The sequence below is a fragment of the Corythoichthys intestinalis genome, chromosome 4 (assembly GCF_030265065.1).
Source record: "Corythoichthys intestinalis isolate RoL2023-P3 chromosome 4, ASM3026506v1, whole genome shotgun sequence".
Classification (NCBI taxonomy): Eukaryota; Metazoa; Chordata; class Actinopteri; order Syngnathiformes; family Syngnathidae; genus Corythoichthys; species Corythoichthys intestinalis.
In genome coordinates, this window is record NC_080398.1 from 44,004,854 (window position 1) to 44,028,808 (window position 23,955).

The 23,955-nt window shown below is 39.0% G+C and overlaps 2 protein-coding genes across 2 annotated transcripts in view; one reads left to right on the plus strand and one right to left on the minus strand.

Moving 5' to 3' along the window:
- erp44 (endoplasmic reticulum protein 44) overlaps positions 1 to 7,928 on the plus strand; it is a 29,995-nt gene extending 22,067 nt beyond the window's left edge. The window contains exons 10-11 of the mRNA XM_057835518.1: positions 1,286 to 1,388; positions 5,971 to 7,928. Of these exons, the coding sequence (XP_057691501.1) occupies positions 1,286 to 1,388; positions 5,971 to 6,081 (214 nt within the window). The 3' untranslated portion in view covers positions 6,082 to 7,928. The remainder of the gene's footprint in view (positions 1 to 1,285; positions 1,389 to 5,970) is intronic.
- Positions 7,929 to 17,644: 9,716 nt separating this feature from the next.
- The window catches only part of stx17 (syntaxin 17), a 37,496-nt gene continuing 31,185 nt past the window's right edge, over positions 17,645 to 23,955 (minus strand). The window contains exon 7 of the mRNA XM_057834393.1: positions 17,645 to 18,181. Coding sequence (XP_057690376.1) covers positions 17,942 to 18,181 — 240 coding nt within the window. The 3' untranslated portion in view covers positions 17,645 to 17,941. The remainder of the gene's footprint in view (positions 18,182 to 23,955) is intronic.

Sequence of the window (23,955 nt, forward strand, 5' to 3'; positions counted from 1 at the left end):
ACAATTTTGCTTCTCAAGTCCTCAGACAGTTCTTTGGTCTTCTTTCTTTCCTCGATGCTTAATGTGGTACACACAAGGACACAGGACAGAGGTTGAGTCAACTTTAATCCATTTTAACTGGCTGCAAGTGTGATTTAGTTATTGCCACCACCTGTTATGTGCCACAGATAAGTAACAGGTGCTGTTAATTACACAAATTAGAGAAGCATGACATGATTTTTCAAAGGGTGCTAATACTTTTGTCCGGCCCATTTTTGGAGTTTTGTGTAAAATAATAATGATTTAATTTTTTTTCTCATTTTGTTTTTCTTTTCATTGCAAGCAAAATAAATGAAGATATTACTACCAAAGCATTTGTAATTGCAATCATTTTCACGGAGAAATTGAGCATTATCTGTAAGAATTGCAGGGGTGCCAATACTTTTGGCCAGCAGTGTAACTCTTCTACTGGATTGTGCAACTAACCATATTTTTGTGTATTCACAGCAAATAAAGTTGAAAGAAAACGTTATTTTAGAAAGTTATTTTCTAAGTGGCATCCACTTCAACGTTGCACCAGCATTATTGCGGTAATCACATCATGTCAAACTGAAGAAGCGAATCTAATCACAGCTGACCTCAAATTTGACTCGTGCTTCCTCTCCATGCTTAATGATGTCACGGGCCACCATTGTTCTCATTTGCCCTAAATGAAGCATCTTATTATTACACACACACACACACACACACAGTAAACAGAGTGTAATCTGCTATTGCGCACCAGCCAAGAGATCTCATAGGCAGCCTTCTAAAGTGTGTCCCTTCTGAATGGGCCCGGACAGCGGAGCTAATGTGACATGATTTGGCACAGGCAATAAGTGCTAAACTAATCCATTCTAATCAAATGTGCTCTTATTTATAATTCTGCCCCCACCCTTCCCCAATCAGAGCCCGATCACATTGACACAAGCCCTGAGGACCGGCCGGCTTCGCTCAGCTTAATTGCATCACATCAGCGCCGCGTGTGGCACACAGCTTGAAATTGCATTAGCGCAGCGTATGTTGTATGTATGCGCTAATGCTAGACACACACACAAACTCCACTGGGGGCCGGGGCCAGGCGCCGCCCGCACAACGAAACGGCCACTCATGACCTGTCATTAATAAGACTGTTTATGGATTAATGCGAACTCATGTCACAGCTCCTGTTGTCTTTTTGAAACCAGCCGGGCCGGATCTGTGGAATGGCGCGTGTCGGAATGCCGCTTGTGTTCAAAACAGTGTTCTGTATCCTCAATCTTTCTAGTACTCCCGGGAAGCTGAAACAGTTTGTATTGGACCTTCACTCCGGAAAACTTCACAGAGAGTTCCACCACGGTCCGGATCCCACGGACAGCACACCTGGACAGGTCTTTGCAAACACACACAAGCATGACACTTGTAGGCCACCTAATGCAGTTATATGCAAAACAACCCGTTGTTGTTTAATTATTCAAATGATCTTTTTATTTATCAGATTCATTGATAATCATAGAATATTCTAATATTAAAGGCAGTAGAATAATCTATCATATGAAAATTAATGATAGCTGTAGTCCTATGTAGGATTGTTTGGATTAATAGAATTAGAAAATCTTTATTGTGCTTCTATTTTGCAGTTGAATGAGATTGTAATGCCATAAACATTACAATAAACATGGACATTTAAGACGGACATTAGATAAAAGTAAACAATTAATTATTGAAGAGTTGGTTTACTATTGATTCTAACTGATAATAACTAACAGTGCAATGGACTAGGCCTGACTACAAATTGCAAAAAAAAAAAAAAAAAAGGTTTAAAACCCCATTTATTTTTTATACTAGTTTATAAAATACAGTGGTACATCTACTTATGAACGTCTCTACATGCAGAATTTTCAGGTTAACGGAAAAATATTGCTTCTTTTTACGAAAGACTATTCAGGATACGGAAGACAAAAATACTGTATGGCTGCTGCTCGCCAGTACCAGAGTTTACTGAACGTAACATACTTATAGCTGCTCTGCTATTGGCTATTTCCAAGCATTCCTGGCATCCAATTGGCTAAGAGGGACCTCTACTGTATGTGTGTATCCCAGCATCCTCTTTATTCACCCCTTGTGTTCCGACATCTTTAAATGAGTGTATGAACTTTTATTCTTAACTTCTTCTTGTTTTTTGAAATTATGCACAACTCTCAATTTATGTTTACTTCGCAATATTCCAACTGTAACATGTATTTGTTACATGTTTTAATGCATTTTTATACATGATAAAAGATTTATGTCTGAATTTTGGGGTGTTCGGAACGGATTAAGTTACAGAATTTTCAAGTGACAGAACTATTTCCAGAACTGTTTGATTTTGTAACTGCAGTACTTAACGTTTGCCATGGGGTGGTTCTCCTAAAAGAGAAAGAAAATAGATTTTTTTTTTTGGGGGGGGCAAATAAGGGAATATGTGTGTCCTTAATCACTAACGTACAGGGATCCACTGGCTGGGCGGAGCTTGGGGAGGGGGATTCTAGTGGGCCTGGTTTGTGACTGTAAAGGGGGCGTAGTTGGCCAAGGGAGGTCAAACAGTAAAGTTCAATGATGCACGGAGCTCAAATATAGTGTTTAGTGTGAAAAAAATCTCTGCTCATGTCAGAATGTACACATATAGTGGTATGAAAAAGTATCTGAACCTTTTGGAATTTTTCACATTTCCGCATAAAATTACCATCAAATATGATCTGATCTTTGTCAAAATCACAGATGAAAATAGTGTCTGCTTTAACTAAAACCACCCAAACATTTATAAGTTTTCATATTCTAATGAGGATAGTATGCAAACAATGATGGAAGGGTAGGTAAGTGTTCCCTCTGCCTAAGGAGACTTAAAGAGCAATTGAAACCAATTTTTACCAAACAATTTGTCAGGTGTGTGCCCAATCACTGATGAGTGGTTTAATGCTACCCTGCCCACTATAAAACACACACCTGTTTAGATTTGTCTTGATGAGAAGCATTGTCTGATGTGCATCATGGCTCGGTTAAAAGAGCTGTCTGAAGACCTGCGATCAAGGATTATTGATTTGTATAAAGCTGGGAAAGGATACAAAACCATCTCTAGAAGTCTGGATGTTCATCAATCGACAGTCAGAGAAGGTGTCTGCAAATGGAGAGAGTTTGGCACTGTTGGTTCTCTCCCAAGGAGTGGCCGTCCACCAATGATGACGCCAAGAGTTCAGCGTAGAATACTCGGAGAGGTAAGAACCCTAGAGTGTCTGCTAAAGACTTAGAGAAATCACTGGCACAGTCCAATATCTCTGTGCACACATCAAGTATATATGTAAAACCAGGGGTGAAAGTCGCTAGAATTTCTTGCCGGAACTCCCCAATGTGAAGGTCGCCACGGAGCTAGAAATTTTAATTCATTTGTTTTCTTTCTTTCTTTCTTTTTTTTTTTTTCAAACCTCTTAAACTACTGAAATGCAAAGAAAATTGTTTTAGCAGAGTTATAACACATACAAAAACTGATTTTCATTCAAAATTGTATTTAAAAAAAATTTTTTTTTTAATGATTTCCAAAATAAAAGTTAACAAAAACGGCAATAACCACAACCTCCATCTCCTATTTTTTTGCCTCATGTCCTCACATACTAAATGCCAAATCTCAATTTTAACAACTTAAGAACATAGGATGTATATTAAAATTTAAGTTAATGTAAACATTTACTTTTTGTTTTTGTTTTTAATAATTAAGATACGAGTAACATACATTCAGAAAAATAAGTACCAAACGACTTATATTATGCAGAGTTAAATGGAATATATTATGAAAATGGCGCAAACATTAATTTTTCTAAATCATAAGGAAATGAATAAGTAGCCTAACATAAATAAACAAATATAAGTCCAAAGTGCACATTGACAGCTAAGATGTTCTGAACCTCCCCATCAGAGCAAATTAACTAAATATGATAAATAAGCCTCCTCAACTCTTTCCTTGCTTTTAAAGATTTGATCCATTTTATGTTGCATTGCCCTTTTTTTCGCATCAATTCAACCTTTTTTTTTTTTTTTGCTGATCCGGAAAACATGCACATTTGAACCAATCAGACCTAACTATCTCGGCTGATCACATGTCAATATGTTAGCCAATTAGACGGATAAATGAGTCCAGGCGTTTTGCACTGCTGCGTGCATTCGCACATTGACGTGACTCATCATCATCAGACTCTAGGGAAACCTCCATGCCGTCCGTGGAATAAAATAAATAATAAATATCGGTGGACACGGATTACGCTACACAAGCACTTTATTATGCTTGCTGGTAACACTTGTGTATGTAAATCTGATGTTGGTAGATTGTTATCTTCTTGGAGATGAAATGCGTGTGTGGCAGTTATAATTTTTCTATTTATTTTTTTTACATAGTGTTTTGACAGTTGCCGTCATATTTTCGGAATCAAAGCACCGTGTACCGGAACAGCATTCCGGCCCTGAATCTTATACTGGAACTGCGTTCCTGACCGTTCTGGCCCACTTTCACCCCTGTGTAAAACCATGCAAAGAATGGTGGTCATGGGAAAAACCCACGGAGGAAGCCACTGCTGTCTAAGAAAAACATTGTAGCTCGTTTAATGCACTTGGGCACTCCACAGAAGTTTTGGCAAAATATTTTGTGGACTGACGAAACTGTTTCAAGCAAGGTGGACGGAGCATCATGATTTGGGACTGTTTTGCTACCTCAGGGCCTGGACAACTTGGAATCATTAATGGAAGAATGAATTTTGCAGGAAAACATGATGCCGTCTGTCAGACAATTGAAGCTAAAAAGAGGATGGATGCTTCAACAAGACAATGATCCAAAACAACTTCAGAATGGTGTCAGAAGAACAAAATACACGTTCTGGGGTGACCAAGTCAAAGTCCATACTTGAACCCTATTGAGATGATGTGGCATGACCTAAAGACAGCAATTCATGCCAGACATCCCAGGAATATGACTGAACCACAGCAGTTTTGTAGAGAAGAATTGTCCAAGCTTAGTCCCGATTGATGTGTGACTGATCTGCAGGTACAGGAAATGTCTGGTTGAAATTATTGCTGACAAAGGATGAGCCACAAAATACTAATTGTGATGGTTCACTTATTTTCCCCCCTGCTGTCGTTGTTCGCTTACTTTCCTCATTAAAATATGAAAACCTATGTTTGGGTGGTTTTAGTTAAAGCAGACAGTTTTTTTCATCCATGTGATTTTGACAAAGATCAGATCACATTTGATGGTAATTTTATGCAGAAATGTGAGAAATTCCAAAAGGTTCAGATACTTTTTCATACCACTGTATAACCGCCCCTAAGAAAAAAAAAAAAATCGCACCTACATACACAAATATGGACCGGTTAATCCTTTCATGCACAGTTTTTTTTTTTTTGGGGGGGGGGAAATCCGTACAGGGGCATTGATGATGCTAGATGCCTAATCCATTTTGACTGGGTAGGGCAAATGAACAAACTTCAAAATGGATTGGATTTGTAGTGCCGTCAATCGCCCTGAAATACAAGCATTCACAGGCAGTCTTCCCAGTTTAAATGAATTGGATGTCTATGCCCATCAATGGCATGCAATGATTTAAATACAATGGAAAAAAAAAACAACTTCATAGTGTTGCTTGGGGCTGTATTCCGTGTGAATTTCGGTTTTTATTTTAATGTCATTAGTGTCTATTAGCATTGTACTGTAATCATTAAAATATATTTAAAAAATAAATGAATAAAAAAACAACACAGTAATGATGAATAATACAAAAATTAAAGTATAACAATTTGCTAATAGTAAACTTATTTTTGGTCATTTGAAAAATGTTAGCTTTTGAATAGCCGCCACTGTAGTGACCACTCTCCCAGAAAGGGTTAAAGCGGTTGCTGTGATCAGAACCTCAAAACTAAGGCAGACACCCTGTGTTTTTGTGTAATGATTAGGAGGACGTAAGGGGCGACCTGGCCAGCCGTCCGCCAGAGAGCTCTTTCCAAAAGCTGGCGCCCAGTGAAACCCGCTACACCATCCTCAGTCGAGACCGTGACGAGCTGTGACCTCAGCCGCATTTCCTTGCAGTCATCTTTTTTGACTCGACGCCACACCTCGGGGGCAGGGGGGCAGGGATGTCCGGGGAGGGGGTTTTGGGTCAGGATACAGGCCAGCGGGACAAAACGGCAACACCAATCACCCTTACTGAAGGAGAGATGAAGAAGAACTGGAGGAGAGAAAGAGTGAGAGTGCGAAGCCCATGACACAACCATGTTGGAATAATCTATATTTTCTTAACTTGTAATATTTTAGTTTGGATTTTGGGAAGGGTGAAGAATCAAGAAGTGTGTGGGGGTTGAAGCATCAGGAGATGTTTTTACTTTTTTTTTTTTTTTGGGCGCTTGTACATATATTTGTGTTCCATGGCATTGTTGATCTAAATTAAATGCACCGTTATTTTCTTTAGTTAATTCCACCTGTCACTCCGCATACTTTCTGTGGCCCGTTTCCGCAGAGACCGCTTCGAAATAGCGTGACGACGAAAAAGCACAAGGCACTACAAAGAAGTAACATCTTCTTCCTCTTTCCCTGCAAAAGATTAGAAATGTATTTGCTTATTGGTACTATTTGTTAAGCCCAAAGGTGGGGTGTAAGATCCAGTCCGCGTCAGAAAAACTGTTGTAAAGAGACTGGAAATGTATGCCTCATTAGTACTGATAATACACTGTAAAAACAAAAGGATGTCAGGCTTTTAGGTGGAATTTCAGGATGAATCAAAGAGGTGCAAAACCTCTACAAGGGAACGTAAAAGTCCTCAAAAACTTTGATTATTCAACTTTTCAGTTGATTTTCTATCACAATGTATTGAATGGACCAATACAATTTCTAACTCAATTAGAATTGGTATATAAACGGTTCTCTTCATGCTTTTAGCATTTTTACATCATGGGACCAAGAGCACTCGTCAGAATTGATTAACAGTGCGTTAACTAGGAACCAAAAGACAGGAAGTAGATGTCTTTGGAAATTGTAAACCAAACACCTGTTGTGAATGTTGCCTAACTTGGGCCAGTTAGACATGCGTTCAGAACACTTAAGGTCAGAAGTCCTTCTGAACATGTCAAACTCCATTTTCGGTCATCCTGATTTTTAACCTAACATTTATTAAATGACATTCGTTAATACAGACACAAACTGCTCCTGAACAGCTTCTGCGATTTTTGTTGAAGTGTCCTCTAATTCAAAAAGACATCCGAGAAGTTTTTTTTTTTTTTTTAATTAACAATTGTTTGAAAGCCCTTTCCAAGATTTTGCACTCACATCCCACAGAAGCATTTAATACAAAGGACTATACAGTTCGAAAATAAACCCTAATACACCAAAAGCGTCATGAACAGAAACCCAGAAATACACCTAATTGAATAAGATTGAGCATCAGTTTTTCATATGAACTTAACAGGAAAACATTTCCTCTCAGTGCCCAATATCAATGAACAAAATATTGCAAGATTGCCAAAGATTCGACTAAAATTATGAATACAAAAGATTGTTCTGTGCTTTGCCACTGAAGCGAAATACCTCCGCTGTGATGCATAAGGAAAAGCTGCGCATCGTGGTTCCTAGGATTATTTCCAAACATATTTGTACACATGCGTTTCCACATGGTCATGGCTGTTTTATGTCAGCAAGAGGAGCCTGCTCAAAAGTTTTTAATGTTTTCTGTACAAATTGTTGATCCCTTGAATAGATGCAACAGTGGGCTCGTTGCTGAATTTGTACTGTCCAATGGAGGCCAAGAGACATTGTGACATATCAGCCCACACGAAAAAGAATGGATGCCATTTCCTAACAAGTCATCTCAAGAGGGGAACAATTTGGGAAAGGGATGACTATTAAAAGTCCTTTTACAGTATCTTGTGTCTTTGGTGTTTTAGTTTGCTCTTCAAGATAAGCTATTGAATGTTATTTATCGTACGTTTTGAATTGGCCAGAGGTGGGTTAAGTAGCCAATAATTTTACTCAACTACGAGTTTTGTTACGTCTAAACAATATTATGAAATGAAAAGTAGTCATACAAAAAATTACTCAAGTACAGGTAAATGTTGAAAATACTCAATGAGTAACATTGTGAGTAACTGCTTACAATGTCAGATTAAAAAATATATATTTTCAACACTTCACCTATATGAACTGTTATTATACTGTACTATAGCAAGTCTATTACAGGACAGTATTATGCTAAAAAGATGACACAATATCAGACCACACTTAGGTCCCATTATCCGTCCAAAGAGCGTGCATGCCCTCGAGAGGTGAAAAAACTGCTACCTCTGAAAGAGTCATGTTTTTATTGGTGTGACATCTTATTGGTGAAACGGGTAGAGCTACAGTCTGTATCTCTGGCAAAAATAAAGTTAATGTGTATAATAAAGAGGAAAACTGAAACTAGACTTGCCAAAAGTAGCAGAGAAACGGTAGTGTCTCTTCCTTACAAATCTACTCGTCAAAGTAAAAAGTATTGGCACCCCTGCAATTCTGTCAGGTAATGCTCAATTTCTCCATGAAAATGATTGCAATTACAAATGCTTTGATAGTAATATCTTCATTTATTTTGATAGCAATGAAAAAACACAAAACAAAATGAGAAAATTAAATCATTTTGCACAAAACTCCAAAAATGGGCCAGACAAAAGTATTGGCACCCTTTGAAAAAACGTGATGCTTCCCTAATTTGTGTAATCAACAGTACGTGTTGCTTACCTGTGGCATATAACAGGTGGTGGCAATAACTAAATCACACTTGGAGCAAGTTAAAACGGATTAAAGTTGACTCAACCTCTGTCCTAGTGCCAGACAACAATGTGACAATAGTAAATTTTGCAACCAATTAAGTTCGAAATTACATAGCAACATTTTGCTTGGTGCCATTGACGGCCTTAGACCAATCCATTTTGACTGGGAGAGGCTGGCAGCAAATGATCGCTGCCAGCCTCTCCCAGTCAAAATGGATTGGACATCTGGCTACGTCAAAGGTACTTAAAGATGAGCTAGTTCTTCCAATTTAAATAAAGTGGACGTCTTGCTGGCAATGGCAGGAAATAAATTAAATTACCGTAATTTTCGGACTATAAGCTGCCACCCGCCAAATTTGACACGAAAATGGCATTTGTTCATAGATAAGCCGCACTGGACTATAAGCCGCAACTGTCCTCTCTGTATTATGGGCTATATTGTCATATATTTATACCAAAAGATATTAACTGGTAACACTTTATTTAACAGCGGTGTCATAAGACAGTCAAAAGACCATCATAATTATGGCATGACACTGTCATAAGCATAAATGAATGCTTATGACAGACGTCAATTCCTACAAAAAGGCAAAAGAGCTCACTTTTGAATGGATGTAAAAGATATGAGCTGAACATGAATGGAGTTAGTGACCAAATCTGGCAGATTTACCCCTTTAATTACATCTGTCATAAGCATTCATTCATGCGTATGGCAGTGTCATGTCATAATTATGACGGTGTTATGACAGTCTTATGACGCTGTCAAATAAATTGTTACCTATTAACCCAAATAAATCAACGGATAAGCCGCACTGGACTATAAGCCACAGGATTCAAAATGGGAGGGGGAGGGCGGTTTATAGTCCAAAAATTACGGCACTATGATTTACAATAAAAATTAAAAAATCGACAATGTTATTGGGGACCAAGATGAGTGTATTTATTTTTATTTCATTTTATCTAATCATAAAATCTCTATATTTATAGTAACGATTAATAATCATAAAGAAAATACTAGATAGTCTGGTAGAGCAGATCTCCACATACAGTGGGGCAAATAAGTATTTAGTCAACCACTAATTGTGCAACTTCTCCCACATGAAAATATTAGCAAGGCCTGTAATTGTCGACATGGGTAAACCTCAACCATGAGAGACAATGTGGAAAAAAAAACAGAAAATCACAGTTTGATTTTTAAAGAATTTATTTGCAAATCATAGTGGAAAATAAGTATTTGGTCAATACTATAAGTTCATCTCAATACTTTGTTATGTGCCCTTTGTTGGCAATAACGGAGGCCAAACTTTTTCTGTAACTCTTCACAAGCTTTTCACACACTGTTGCTGGTATTTTGGCCCATTCCTCCATGCAGATCTCCTCTAGAGCAGTGATGTTTTGGGGCTGTCGTTGGGCAACACGGACTTTCAACTCCCTCCACAGATTTTCTATGGGGTTGAGATCTGGAGACTGGCTAGGCCACTCCAGGACCTTGAAATGCTTCTTACCAAGTCACTCCTTTGTTGCCCTGGCTGTGTGTTTGGGATCATTGTCATGCTGAAAGACCCAGCCACGTCTCATCTTCAATGCTCTTGCTGTTGGAAGGAGATTGTCACTCAAAATCTCTCGATACATGGCCCCATTTATTCTTTCCTTTACACAGATCAGTCGTCCTGGTCCCTTTGCAGAAAAACAGCCCCAAAGCATGATGTTTCCACCCCCATGCTTCACAGTGGGCATGGTGTTCTTCGGATGCAATTCAGTATTCTTTCTCCTCCAAACACGAGAACCTGTGTTTCTACCAAAAAGTTCTATTTTGGTTTCATCTGACCATAACATAGTAGCCTTTGTTACTGTGGTCCCAGCTCTCTGTGGGTCATTCGCCAGGTCCCCCCATGTGGTTCTGGGATTTTTGCTCACCGTTCTTGTTATCATTTTGTCGCCACGGGGTGAGATCTTGCATGGAGCCCCAGATCGAGGGAGATTATCAGTGGTCTTGTATGCCTTCCATTTTCTAATAATTGCTCCCCCAGTTGATTTCTTTACACCAAGTGTTTTACCTATTGCAGATTCAGTCTTCCCAGCCTGGTGCAGGTCTACAATTTTGTCTCTGGTGTCCTTCGACAGCTCTTTGGTCTTGACCATAGTGGAGTTTGGAGTGTGAATGACTGAGGTTGTGGACAGGTGTCTTTTATACCTTTTATAATGAGTTAAAACAGGTGCCATTAATACAGGTAACGAGTGGAGCCTCGATCTCGTTAGAAGTTACACCTCTTTGACAGCCAGAAATCTTGCTTGTTTGTAGGTGACCAAATACTTATTTTCCACTCTAATTTGGAAATAAATTCTTTAAAAATTAAACAATGTGATTTTCTGTTTTTCTTTTTCCACATTCTGGCTCTCATGGTTGAGGTTTGCCCATGTTGACAATTACAGGCCTCGCTAATATTTTCAAGTGGGAGAAGTTGCACAATTAGTGGTTGACTAAATACTTATTTGCCCCATTGCATAAGCATCTAAATTCAACCCTCATCATCAGTGGCGTGGTAAGTGGGGTGCTGCAGCACCCCCTGGTGTTGGGGAGGGAAAAAGTGTTTTGGTAGATTCTTTTTTGTTGTTGTTAAAAATAATTATAGTCAGGAGCAGAAGTATTTGCACCCCTTGTGATTTTGCAAGTTCACTCACTTAGAAAATAGGTAGAGGTCTGAAATTTCAATCATAGACACATTTCCACTCATAGAGACATAATCTAAAAAAATCCAGAAATGTAATTTAATGGGGTTGATAAATCAGTGTACCCTTGAGAATCAGCAAAAATTATGACACTCAGAGTTGTCATTCTACTTAAAAAAAAAAAAAAAAAAGTCCACATTTACCCCGTGAGTAACCACCCACCCACCACCCGTTTGAGCTCATTATTGTTACCTGTGCACCCCACAGTCAGTCATAGTCCAACTGCTACCATGGCCAAGACCAGAGAGCTTTCGAAAGACACCAGAGAAAAAATTGTTGAGCTCCACAAAGCTAGAAAAGGCTATGGGGCAATTGGAATACACCTTGGTGAAAATAAATCAACAGTTGCAGCAATTGTTAGAAAATGGAAAAGGCTAAACATGACTGATAATCTACCTCGGACTGGGGCTCCATGTAAAACCTCTCCTTGTGGGGCATCACTCAGGATGACAAAAGTGAGGGCTCAAGCCTAGTACTACACAGCAGGAGCAGGTCAATGACCTGAAGAGAGCTTGATGCACAGTTTCATAGGCTACTGTCAGTAGCACACTATGGTGCAATGGTTTAAAATCATGCATTGCTCAGGTGGTTCCCCTATTGAAGCCCTTCTGAAGTTTGCCAGAGAGCATCTGAATGATGTTGAGGGGTCATGGCAGAAAGTCATGTGGACAGATGAGACCAAAGTAGAACTTTTTGGTGCAAACTCTATTCGTCGTGAGTGGAGGGGAAAGAAGGATTAGTACAATCCCAAAAACACCACCCCCACTCTAAAGTATAGGGGTGGAAACGTCATGATTTGGGGTTGCTTTTTTGGCAAAGGGGATAGGACGACTGTACTGTATAAAGCAGAGGATGAATGGTGAAATGTATCTTCAGATTTTTAGCCACAACCTCCTTCCTTCAGTCAGACACTCAAGGATGAGTCGTGGCTGGATCTGACTTGGTGTCATCTCAAACTCTTGGAAAACATTTTACATACAATTCGTGGCATCCAGGTGAGTTTAATTAATTGCAAATAATGCGCTGTTTTCCTGCCAAGTGTGTATCATCAGCATGAAAATGGTGATGTCCTTGTAGACTCTACAGTTATGTGCTCGTCTGTCATGTTCATTCAAAATTGATGGAAACCTTTTACTTATTTATTCATGGACTTACACTTTTGAAGTTTATAGACGATAAAGTTTTGAGAATTGTCGAGTAAAACTAGATGAAGACAAACACATTTTGAAATGACTAAAATATGACTATGACTAATAAGTATTTTCGTCCAAAAACCTAAGATGAAAATTAAAACCTTAAAGGTTCTTAACCTTGCTAAAGGTACTGAACCCCACAAGATTCACATGTGGATTCACCAAACCCTTCTGAATTTGATAATTAAGCACTTGTTTTCAAGTTTCAAAACCAATACATGGCGGAAAACACTCAGGTGACTTGAAGTTCCGCTCTGAGACCCTCAATTTGACCAACTTTCAAAATTGTCCGAAATGCATGCGTGATACAGTGCCTTGCAAAAGTATTCGGCCCCCTTGAATCTTGCAACCTTTTGCCACATTTCAGGCTTCAGACATAAAGATATGAAATTTTATTTTTTTGTCAAGGATCAACAACAAGTGGGACACAATCGTGAAGTGAAACAACATTTATTGGATAATTTAAACTTTTTTAACAAATAAAAAACTGAAAAGTGGGGCGTGCAATATTATTCGGCCCCTTTACTTTCAGTGCAGCAAACTCACTCCAGAAGTTCAGTGAGGATCTCTGAATGATTCAATGTTGTCCTAAATGACCGATGATGATAAATAGAATCCACCTGTGTGTAATCAAGTCTCCGTATAAATGCACCTGCTCTGTGATAGTCTCAGGGTTCTGTTTAAAGTGCAGAGAGCATTATGAAAACCAAGGAACACACCAGGCAGGTCCAAGATACTGTTGTGGAGAAGTTTAAAGCCGGATTTGGATACAAAGAAGATTTCCCAAGCTTTAAACATCTCAAGGAGCACTGTGCAAGCCGTCATATTGAAATGGAAGGAGCATCAGACCACTGCAAATCTACCAAGACCCGGCCGTCCTTCCAAACTTTCTTCTCAAACAAGGAGAAAACTGATCAGAGATGCAGCCAAGAGGCCCATGATCACTCTGGATGAACTGCAGAGATCTACAGCTGAGGTGGGAGAGTCTTTACAAATCTGGCCTTTATGGAAGAGTGGCAAGAAGAAAGCCATTTCTCAAAGATAGCCATAAAAAGTCTCGTTTAAAGTTTGCCACAAGCCACCTGGGAGACACACCAAACATGTGGAAGAAGGTGCTCTGGTCAGATGAAACCAAAATTGAACTTTTTGGCCACAATGCAAAACGATATGTTTGGCGTAAAAGCAACACAGCTCATCACCCTGAACACACCATCCCCACTGTCAAACATGGTGGTGGCAGCATCATGGTTTGGGCCTGCTTTTCTTCAGCAGGGACAGGGAAGATGGTTAAAATTGACGGGAAGATGGATGCAGCCAAATACAGGAACATCCTGGAAGAAAACCTGTTGGTATCTGCACAAGACCTGAGACTGGGACGGAGATTTATCTTCCAACAGGACAATGATCCAAAACATAAAGCCAAATCTACAATGGAATGGTTCAAAAATAAAAGTATCTAGGTGTTAGAATGGCCAAGTCAAAGTCCAGACCTGAATCCAATCGAGAATCTGTGGAAAGAGCTGAAGACTGCTGTTCACAAACACTCTCCATCCAACCTCACTGAGCTCGAGCTGTTTTGCAAGGAAGAATGGGCAAGAATGTCAGTCTCTCGATGTGCAAAACTGATAGAAACATACCCCAAGCGACTTGCAGCTGTAATTGGAGCAAAAGGTGGCGCTACAAAGTATTAACGCAAGGGGGCCGAATAATATTGCACGCCCCACTTTTCAGTTTCTTATTTGTTAAAAAAAGTTTAAATTATCCAATAAATTTTGTTCCACTTCACGATTGTGTCCCACTTGTTGTTGATTCTTGACAAAAAATTTAAATTTTATATCTTTATGTTTGAAGCTTGAAATGTGGCGAAAGGTTGCAAGGTTCAAGGGGGCCGAATACTTTTGCAAGGCACTGTACATCATTGGAAAGCTTAAAATCTCAATTTTCTGGGGGAACAAAAATTTTGAACAGGAAGGCATTTAAAAAAAAAAAAAAAATTTAAACAGCAAAACCCTAATTGGAGGCGAGAACACGCGAGAGCAGAATTAAAGACGCCACGATTTTAACAAGATATTATCGCGTACTTACCTTGTTTCGATCCAAAAACTCCATGTAGCATGTATCACTGAGTGTCAAGACACAGCTGTGAATGGCCACAGACGGATTTTTTTTTGTTATGGGTGAAACATGGTTATATAACAAGGGTCGCGATGCAGAAATCGCAGACAACAAGGAGTGGTTGAGATTTTTCTTTTTCGTATAGTTACCTTTTTAAACGTTATTTTCCAATTTTTTTTTTTTTGTTTGGATCGATTATTTATCACCTAACATATCGGGGAAAATGCAACAGTAACAAACAAACAAAAAAAAAAAATACAATTAAGCGATAGTTATGAGGTAGATATCTGTGAATTTTTTTACAGACACCACATTTTTTTCATTCATTGTTTAAAAGTTTAAAATATGCAAGTGAATAATTTTTTTAAAGGGATCCTCTATTTTTAAGACAAGTAAATGGTAAATGGTGTTATACTTACGCTTTTCCACCTTTCAAATTCTTAAAACATAAATGTTAGTATGAGTTATAATAATTTGATATTAAAACCCCTCAATGTTTTTGTTTTAATAAAGTTTGTAAAAATTATTTTAAGTGATAGGTCGCCATTCTTGTTACGTCGCAGTGCGTGATGTCACTGGCCCCAAATGCCGAAATTCCAGCTTGTCATTCGTTAGCTTTCCCAACATGTCGTCAGTTCTACCCTTCCTATTTCTACCGGATCTGAAAAGTGAAGAGCAGGACAGCACTGTCGGTCGTTCACAAGACGAGCTTCAGGGAAAAATGCGTACAGCAAATACCTGATAAGACAAAAGTTGGGCAAAACTGGTGATGCGAGAGAGTGCTGTTAGGAACTCCGGTTGGGAGCGAGAGTGCATGCTGTTGGGATTCGGGAACTCCGGTTTTATTAGCAGATATTCAAGGTAAGCATAATGCATTTCCAAACGTTTTCCCAATATAATTATGTAGATTGTTAGCATCCAGAGCTGTCGTGTGCTTTACATACAGTACAGGCCAAATAGCACACCTTGTGTAATCCAGGTTTTGTACATTGTAACACGTGGTAGCTAGGATACATGTATAAAAGTACCAGAAAGGGGAGAAGCTTCCACTTATGCACATTTATTCACAAAAAATAATATTTCCACCTTGACCACTCGGGAGCTCAGCAGTACGCAAACACGCATTCCCTGATGAACTCCAACATTGTTGTAAGGTCCACGTCAGAGTCACTGTCGTCACTGTAGCGTGCCATAGGGCTTTAATTATTTATTATGATTTGGGGAAAACTCCCACGAAGAATAGTTAACAAAAAAGATAGCAATACTAATCCAAATCCGCGTTTTTTACTCACTCGAAGATCCAGGAATTAGACCGATCCCATGGCAATATCGCAGCCGCGATTAGGCCGTCGATTCCACAAAATAGACTGATCCGAAAAGCCGCTGTGGGACCGACGAATAAAAATAAATGGACAGATCCAAAACCATTATTGCAGCTGCGATGGGACCCTTACTTGACTGAGGATCCAGGAAAAATGTTCGGGCACCAGTTGTAACGCGTGGTGGGTAGGATACATGCATACAGGGACCAAAAAGGGGGAGAAGCTTCCACTTATGCACATTTATTCACTAAAAATAATAATTCCACCTTGACCACTCACTTCACTCCCCTTTTTTCCATTTGACTGGAAATTGCATCCAAAAGCAGCACATCGTGGCATTTTACTTCGCGAGTTTAGGCAGCAATAAGCAATTGTTGAACACGCTACACATTTGGAAAGATACCAATGACGTCATCACTGTGAGCCCGCAAACCATGGCGCTAACTAACGGTCAAAATATGGACTAAATATTATAAAATATTGCCATTGATTTAACATTTTATGTGTTTCTAACAACATATTTTAGTACAAGAGAACAATTGTGGTTTATTAGAGCCTACATGTATTTAAATCAGAGGATCACTGTCGTTTTTTTTTTTTTTTTTTAAACTAAAATTTAGACATCAATTAATGATTCTAAGCTAAAAATGACATTTTGAATAATAAATATAATTACTTACCTTTTTATGGCTAGGTTGAAACAAAAGCGGTTGCGCGACGTCTGAAAATGGGGGTTTTCAGGGTAAAACGGACAAATTAAAAATGGTTCGGAGGCTTAAAACGCAATGAATCTGCTATGGCAGCATATGGACATATTGTTCTATCAAACACAACAGTTGTTTTGGCTTAAAATACAGCAGTTTCTTTTAAAGAGGAGTGCAAGAGCAGAAAATGCTTTTTCAGTCTTGTCTGTGTTTTCCACCCTATCTAAGCTGGCAAGCTAATAATTGAGCAAATTCTCATTCAAAATTCTTCTCCTTTTGACAGCATGTTCTATATACAGGTCAAAATTTGAGACCACGCTGCCCATTGGTCTTGCATTCCCTCATACCAAGTGCGAGTCAACCTTCCACTGAGCAAACCAGTTCCTACTCCAATCAGATCCAGGACTAGTAGTTAAAAGAAATAAATTAAGCCTGTAAATTGGGAGCAAACCAGTCCAAAAACTGGTCTAAAAAGCCACTTTGCCTAGATTTAATCAACGTACAAAAATAGGACTCTGTGTTTCTTTACCTTCCCCCTTAGACTTACTCACCGAACCCATGGAGTTTGATCGAACCCAGGTTAAGAACTACTGCCTTAAGATATTACGAAGATCGTGGACGTTTGATAATATTACAACACAAACACAGAAATCCACGTAAGTAGACTCCAGTTTTTTTTTTTAAGTAGTAAAAATAGTCACTTGCCCTATTAAGAGTTAACCTAGTGCCCCACTCCCCTAAAAAAATTTAAATAATTTCATAGTGTAATAGCAAAGGTTTTGGTTAGTTTTATTTCATTTGTAAAGGCATTTATTTTAAAACAACTTGTGTTAGCTCTTTTGTGGCGACAAACTTGGCAGTTCATACAAGAGAGAGCATTCAGGTCTATAAAAGTGACACTGGTGACTCTCATATTTAGCACGAGGCTAAGTACACAACCGTCAATGTGATGCAGTTCCATTGAAAAATGTTCTTAAATAAGTCTTAACGGACTCAGATCCATCATTGTTGGCTCATATCTTAACTTCATGGTGCATCTGTCGGCCCGTGGCCGGCCCGTATCCGCCGCTCACTTGTCCTTGTCTGACGCGTCGTCGGTCGGCGGCTCAGTCAGCTGCTTCATCTGCAGCCCCAGCAGGCGTTTGTTGTATTTTTTCACCATCTTGCCTCCTGCGAAGCCCAGGGCACTGCCCCCCACAGCTGCCGCGCCCGCAGTTTTCAGTCCAATGATAAGGCCCAGTGGACCCGCGAGGACGCCGCCCAGGAGCGCACCAGCCAAAGGCAGCATCGCCCACTTGTAGCCCACCGCCTGTGCACACAAACAGATCTTGACTGTCTGCTGAACAATTTGAGTTACTGTACGTCTCTTTAAAATGTTAAATTAGCCTGACATATTGGAAGTTATAGGTCTACTGTAGGAATGTGTTAATGCTTGTAAGTGTTGTTTTCGTCAACGGTAACGAAAATATTTGATGACGAGACGATAACGTGCAAAAAAACGTGTTTTGGGAGACAAAAACATAACGATACAAAAGCCAGTTTTTGTCTGACGAGATGAGAACGAAACGAAAATGGGCAATAGTTCCCGTCACATGTTCACAATGTGTGACATTTTATGTGTAGTTAACCTGCACAGTAGCAGTGTCTGGTTGTGTCACTCGTGACGTGCTGCGCCACCACCCCCCGACTCACCAGTGTCATCTCCAGTCACTCCAGCTTGCACACACGGTAAGATTTGTTTTCTTATCTTAGCAAGAGAGAGTATACAATGTTGCTTTAGCCTTCAAAGGTCTGTGCTGAGTGATCATCACATATTAAATGTAACTCGTAGCGAGAGCATAGCATTCGCCTTAGCATTCAGCTAATGCTAACAGCGAGTGTCCTCTTAAACTCTCGGACAACTTTTTAAAACATTTTTTTACATCCAGTGTGTGGCGTCCAGGTGGGTATAACTCATTGAAAATAATGTTTTCTTGCTGAGTGTGTATTATCAGCAAGTTGGCGTTGTCTTTGCAGACGGTACAATATGTGCTCGTCTGTCAATGTTCATTCTTAATAGTTGGAAACCTTTACTTATTGATTTTTGGAGTAATTCTTAAAAAAATTTACACATTTTAAGTAAACGTTGACTAAAACTAGACGAAATTAGTCTTGTGATTTCGTTAACAAAAACTACACGAAGACAAACACATTTTGAGATGACTAAAAAATGCCTAATATATCATCCAAAAGACTGACGAAAATTAACCCCTTCTTGCCAAATGTATTACATTTGATACACTTAGAATTTCATGATTTTGAGACTAATTCAGAATTTTGAAATATCTTTCCTCAAAAAAAAAAAAAATAAATAAATAAATAAATAAATAAATAAATAAATAAATAAATAAATAAAATAAAACATAATAAATGCAAGTCAACTCATGGTGAGAAAAAAAAAACAGGATTTAGCAAGGGTTATAGATTTTAGAGCGCTTACTACACATATTTTTTGTTTTTTTGCAAATTTGAAAAAAAAAAGTTTGATTAAGGTTTGATTATCAAATTTTGTGATTCTCTGACAATTGCTTCATATTGCAGGCATTAAAGGGTTAAAAGGGCTGCCAAAAACAACACTGATGCTTCTAGGTCATTCCAGAATTGGACATTTTACTGTACGTCCTACATTTCAAATTTCAATTAATGCACTGGAAAAAACATACAAAAAAAACAAAAACAAATGCAGTATATGAGTAAGGGCGCTTTCACACTAGCACTAGTCCGTTTTAAACAGACAAGAGTTCTTTTTTCTCAGATAGTCCGCTTCATTTTGTAAATGTGAACGTGCATTCGAACTCTAGTTTGGACCAACCAAACGAACTCTGGTCTGCTCAAAAATCTTGGGTCCCGGTCTGCTTTAGCACACCCTGCTTCGCTTGTGAAAGCAAGCGGACCATGGTGCGCTTATGGTACATTATGTGGAGCTGCTGTGACACTCCACATTCACTCCCCTCCCAGGAGGGAGATATTTCCTCTTCTAAATTTGTCCAATCAATGAGTGCGCCTTTCGTCCACATGAAAGGAAAGGTGGGTTGGTGCAGAGGGAAATTTGAATACTGAACCTTTGCAAGTGTTGTTGCGAGGTAGCTCTCCAACCGGACCCTGGTCCTCTTGATCTAATGTGAAAGTGCCCTTAATGTACTTTCTCTGAAATCACATCTAAAAAAATGCTACGAGAAAGGAACGCTTTAAAATACTGTGTAGCAAATAAGTTTGGAATGACAAAATGTCATTTTTCTCTTGTCCCCCTCCCCATGAAAAATTTACTGGTACATCTCAAATTAAAAAAAAAAAAAAAAAAAAAAAAAAAAATCATATTTTGGGTATCAATTGTTTCAGTGATGTGCCTTGTAACTTTGGTAACAATTCATAATATTATTTATTCAAATATTATCTGTGGAACGTGGGTTCCACAACCAGAGGTGGGTAGTAACACATTGCATTTAGTCCTTTACATTCATTTGAGTATCCTTTTGAGAAAAATATACTTCTTAGAGTAATTTTACTACACAATACTTTTTCTTGAGTTGTGAGGAAGAAACACCACTCTAACTCCGCTATTTTGGGCCACATTGGAGACATTACAGTTTACCTCTTTATTATACATATAAACTTTATTTTTGACAGAGATGCAGACAGTAGCTCTACCCATTTCACCAATGAGATGTCCCAACAATAGTTAGTTAATAGTGTTTGAATGAGGAAGAATGATGAGTACCATCCCAAGAACACCATCCCTACTGTGAAGCATGGGGGTGGTAGCATCATGCTTTGGGGGTGCTTTTCTGCACGTGGGACTGGACGACTACACTGTATTAAGGAGAGGATGACCAGGGCCATGTATTGTGAGATTTTGGGGAATAACCTCCTTCTCTCAGTTAGAGCATTGAAAATATATCGTGACTAGTTCTTCTAACAAGACAATGGCCTGAAGCAGACAGCTAGAATTACCAAGGAGTAGCTTCGTAAAAAACGTATTAGTGTTCTAGCCAGTCTCCAGACCTAAACCCAATAGAAAATCTTTGGAGGAAAATCAAACTCTTTGTTTCTCAGTGACAGCCCAGAAACCTGATCGATCTAGAAAAAATCTGTGTGGCGAAAAATCCCTGCTGCAGTCTGTGCATACCTGGTGAAAAGTTGCAGGAAACATTTGATTTCTGTAATTGTCATCAAAGGCTACTGTACCAAATATTAACATTGATTTTCTCAGGTGTTCAAATACTTATTTGCAGCAGTAAATACATTAAAAAAAAATCATACACTACACTCAGCAGGGATCCCCAACCATCCGGTAGCATTCCGTGCCCCATTTGCTACCGGGCTGCAGAGAAATAATAATTAATTTGTTAACAACCACAATCTGGCCTGTGCCTCTTGACTAATCTGAGTAGAGACTTGCACCAGTCATCCTCTAGTGGTTGGCCGCCTTTACTGGGGTGTGTGCACACCTATACCAGCCAAGCGTCAGTCAATGTAAACAGTAACGTTAGCTGCTGTTGGCTGTGTGCTGCAGGTGGCGACGTCTTTGGACAGTGTTTTAATGGGGAAAAGGCCACCTGCTTAGCCAGAACAGGACCCTAGAACCAAGTCCATTCTGCATAATATGTGGTTAAAAGCTAGAAAAACAGGCAACAAAAGTGAATGCACTGAGAGCATCATACTTTGTGGCGAACCGTATTGCTAAAGCCAAGAAACCTTTCATGACTGGAGAAAAACTCATTATACCTGCGACCAAAGATATTTGCCGTCAATTTTTTGGAGAGGCCACTGTTAAAAAAGGTCGATTCAGCGTAATGGCGAGTTAAATTTTCCCTGCACTTAATGTTCGTTTTTAGCCCCATCGTGTTATTTTATATTTACTGTCATTTTCTGCCACACATTGCCGGTCCGTGAAAGAAAAGCCCACATCACACTGGTCCGTAGTACCAAACAGGTTGCGGTCCACTGGGCTATAGTATAGCATAATAATAACTATACAAATATATGAAGTTGTGCCGAGAAAAAAAACAGACATTGTAAGCATATATTCATGTTATGTGTTACTTGAATATTCTTTTAAACGAATATTTTTTTTTTTTACTAGTATTATAGTAAATTTTTGAATGACTACGTTTATTTTATATTTATTAAATTTTTGGATACTCTACCCACCTCTGCCCACAGCATGCATGCAACCCTGTTACTATTACCTTTTAGCATGCAAGTAGAAGTAGTGAATTATTAATCATATTACTGAAACATGATTTGCTGCCAGGATTTGATATTTTCAGAAAGTTATACAAAGGAATGGGTCAGACAAAGTCATGTCCTCACTTCTATTTTTCTTTTGAATAAATAAATAAACATGATTTAATGTCTACCTCGTGCAACCCTGTTATGCAGATCAGTATGAGACAATTATTTTTTCTAGAATTATTTACAAAAGTAACAGCTAGTTAAACAACTAGCTTCTACTCCTGAGAAAAAAGCGAACATTAGTACAGATTTGCAACCGTTGCCTGCAACTTTGCAACTGTGATTTTGCCCATAATTTTACATAATAAATAAATCATGTTATGAAACTGTACTAAATTATCTCAACTTGAGCTGATCAAAACTGCAATAGTTTTTACCTAATATTGACGAATATATAGCATAAAATCAGAGAAGTAAAGCTCTATTTTTCAAGAATTTTGAAGCCAAACTTTCCTTCAATTCGTGAACGACCCATGTCATATGATTGGTTACCCATGCCGTGAGCCTGCTGAGGGACGGTGAACACATGCAGACTAGCTTGTGTGTGTATGATAGTGAAAGTTACACTTCAACTGTTGCTTCAAACCAGTTCCATTATCTTCTTTGGGTGGTTTTGCAGCTGCTATCATCAGAGTGGAAGGTGGTCTTTGCTGATGGCAATTAATGAGCAAGCGCGCGCACACACGCTCTCTTGATTAACACCTCAATATTAAATCCATCTAGTTCAAACGCTAACCTCCCTCAATTTCACCCCGTGGCAAGCAATTCATTTTTTTTTTTCTTTAACGTCCTGAGTTAAAAAGATTGAGGTTGTCGAGGATATGTAATATATAATTATATAATGTGTGTGCAATGTCGTTTGACCTGATGATAGATAATAAGGCGTTTCACTTTCAACATGTTAAAACATCTGACGGCTCTCATCTGTGTTATCTCCACACAGCCCTTTCGTCTAATGTGGAAGCTCCACCTTATGTTGTTCAAACAGGACTCGTTACCCTTACACCTTGTGTCACCACTCAAATTATGTTGGTGTTAAAAGTCCCACTGTCCTCATTTATGCCACACTAGTTAAATGATTGAATTTTGTTAGGTACTCAAAAAGCCATTATTAAGACTCACAAAGATTCATGACTTATTAAATTGTGTATTATGATTATTATTTTTGTGTGTGCATTTTTAGTATTTACCGTAAATTTCGCACTATAAGGCGCACCTGACTATAAGCCGCCACTAAGCCTGTCGCAATATGCAATAATTCCATTTATCGCACAATAGATAAAAATGAAGGTTGTAATTTTTCCGCTGCAATTTATCGCCTCGCATGCACGTGCGTGCGTGCGTGTGGGAGACGTGCTGTTAAAAGTTTGGATTCCTTGTTACCAACTGCGCTAAATGCATCTTCATTCCAGGTCTGGCAAAAACTAGCGCCGGAGCCAATCGTTCCCATTATATCCTATTGTTCAACGTATACCGGCCGCGTCAGTGCTCTGGAGTGACTGCGGACCATCTCCGGCGCGCCAGTGTTGTTGAGGTGTGGGCGCTCCCGTCAGGAGTGACATTTCACGTGGGGTGGCTATTTTTCGGCACATCGCTGGATATTTACAACAAAGTCCGCCAAAACATTGTTACCGACTTGGCTGCGACGAACAACCTTGCTTTGCTTCAAACTCGTCCTGTTTATGAAAGTCGATTGTCATATGCCCGTGTTGTGTAGTAATGAGCAGACGTGACTTCAGAGGCATCTGCTAACTTTTTTAATGCGCGCACACACTAGATATCATGAAATAGCAAACTAGATGTGCTACG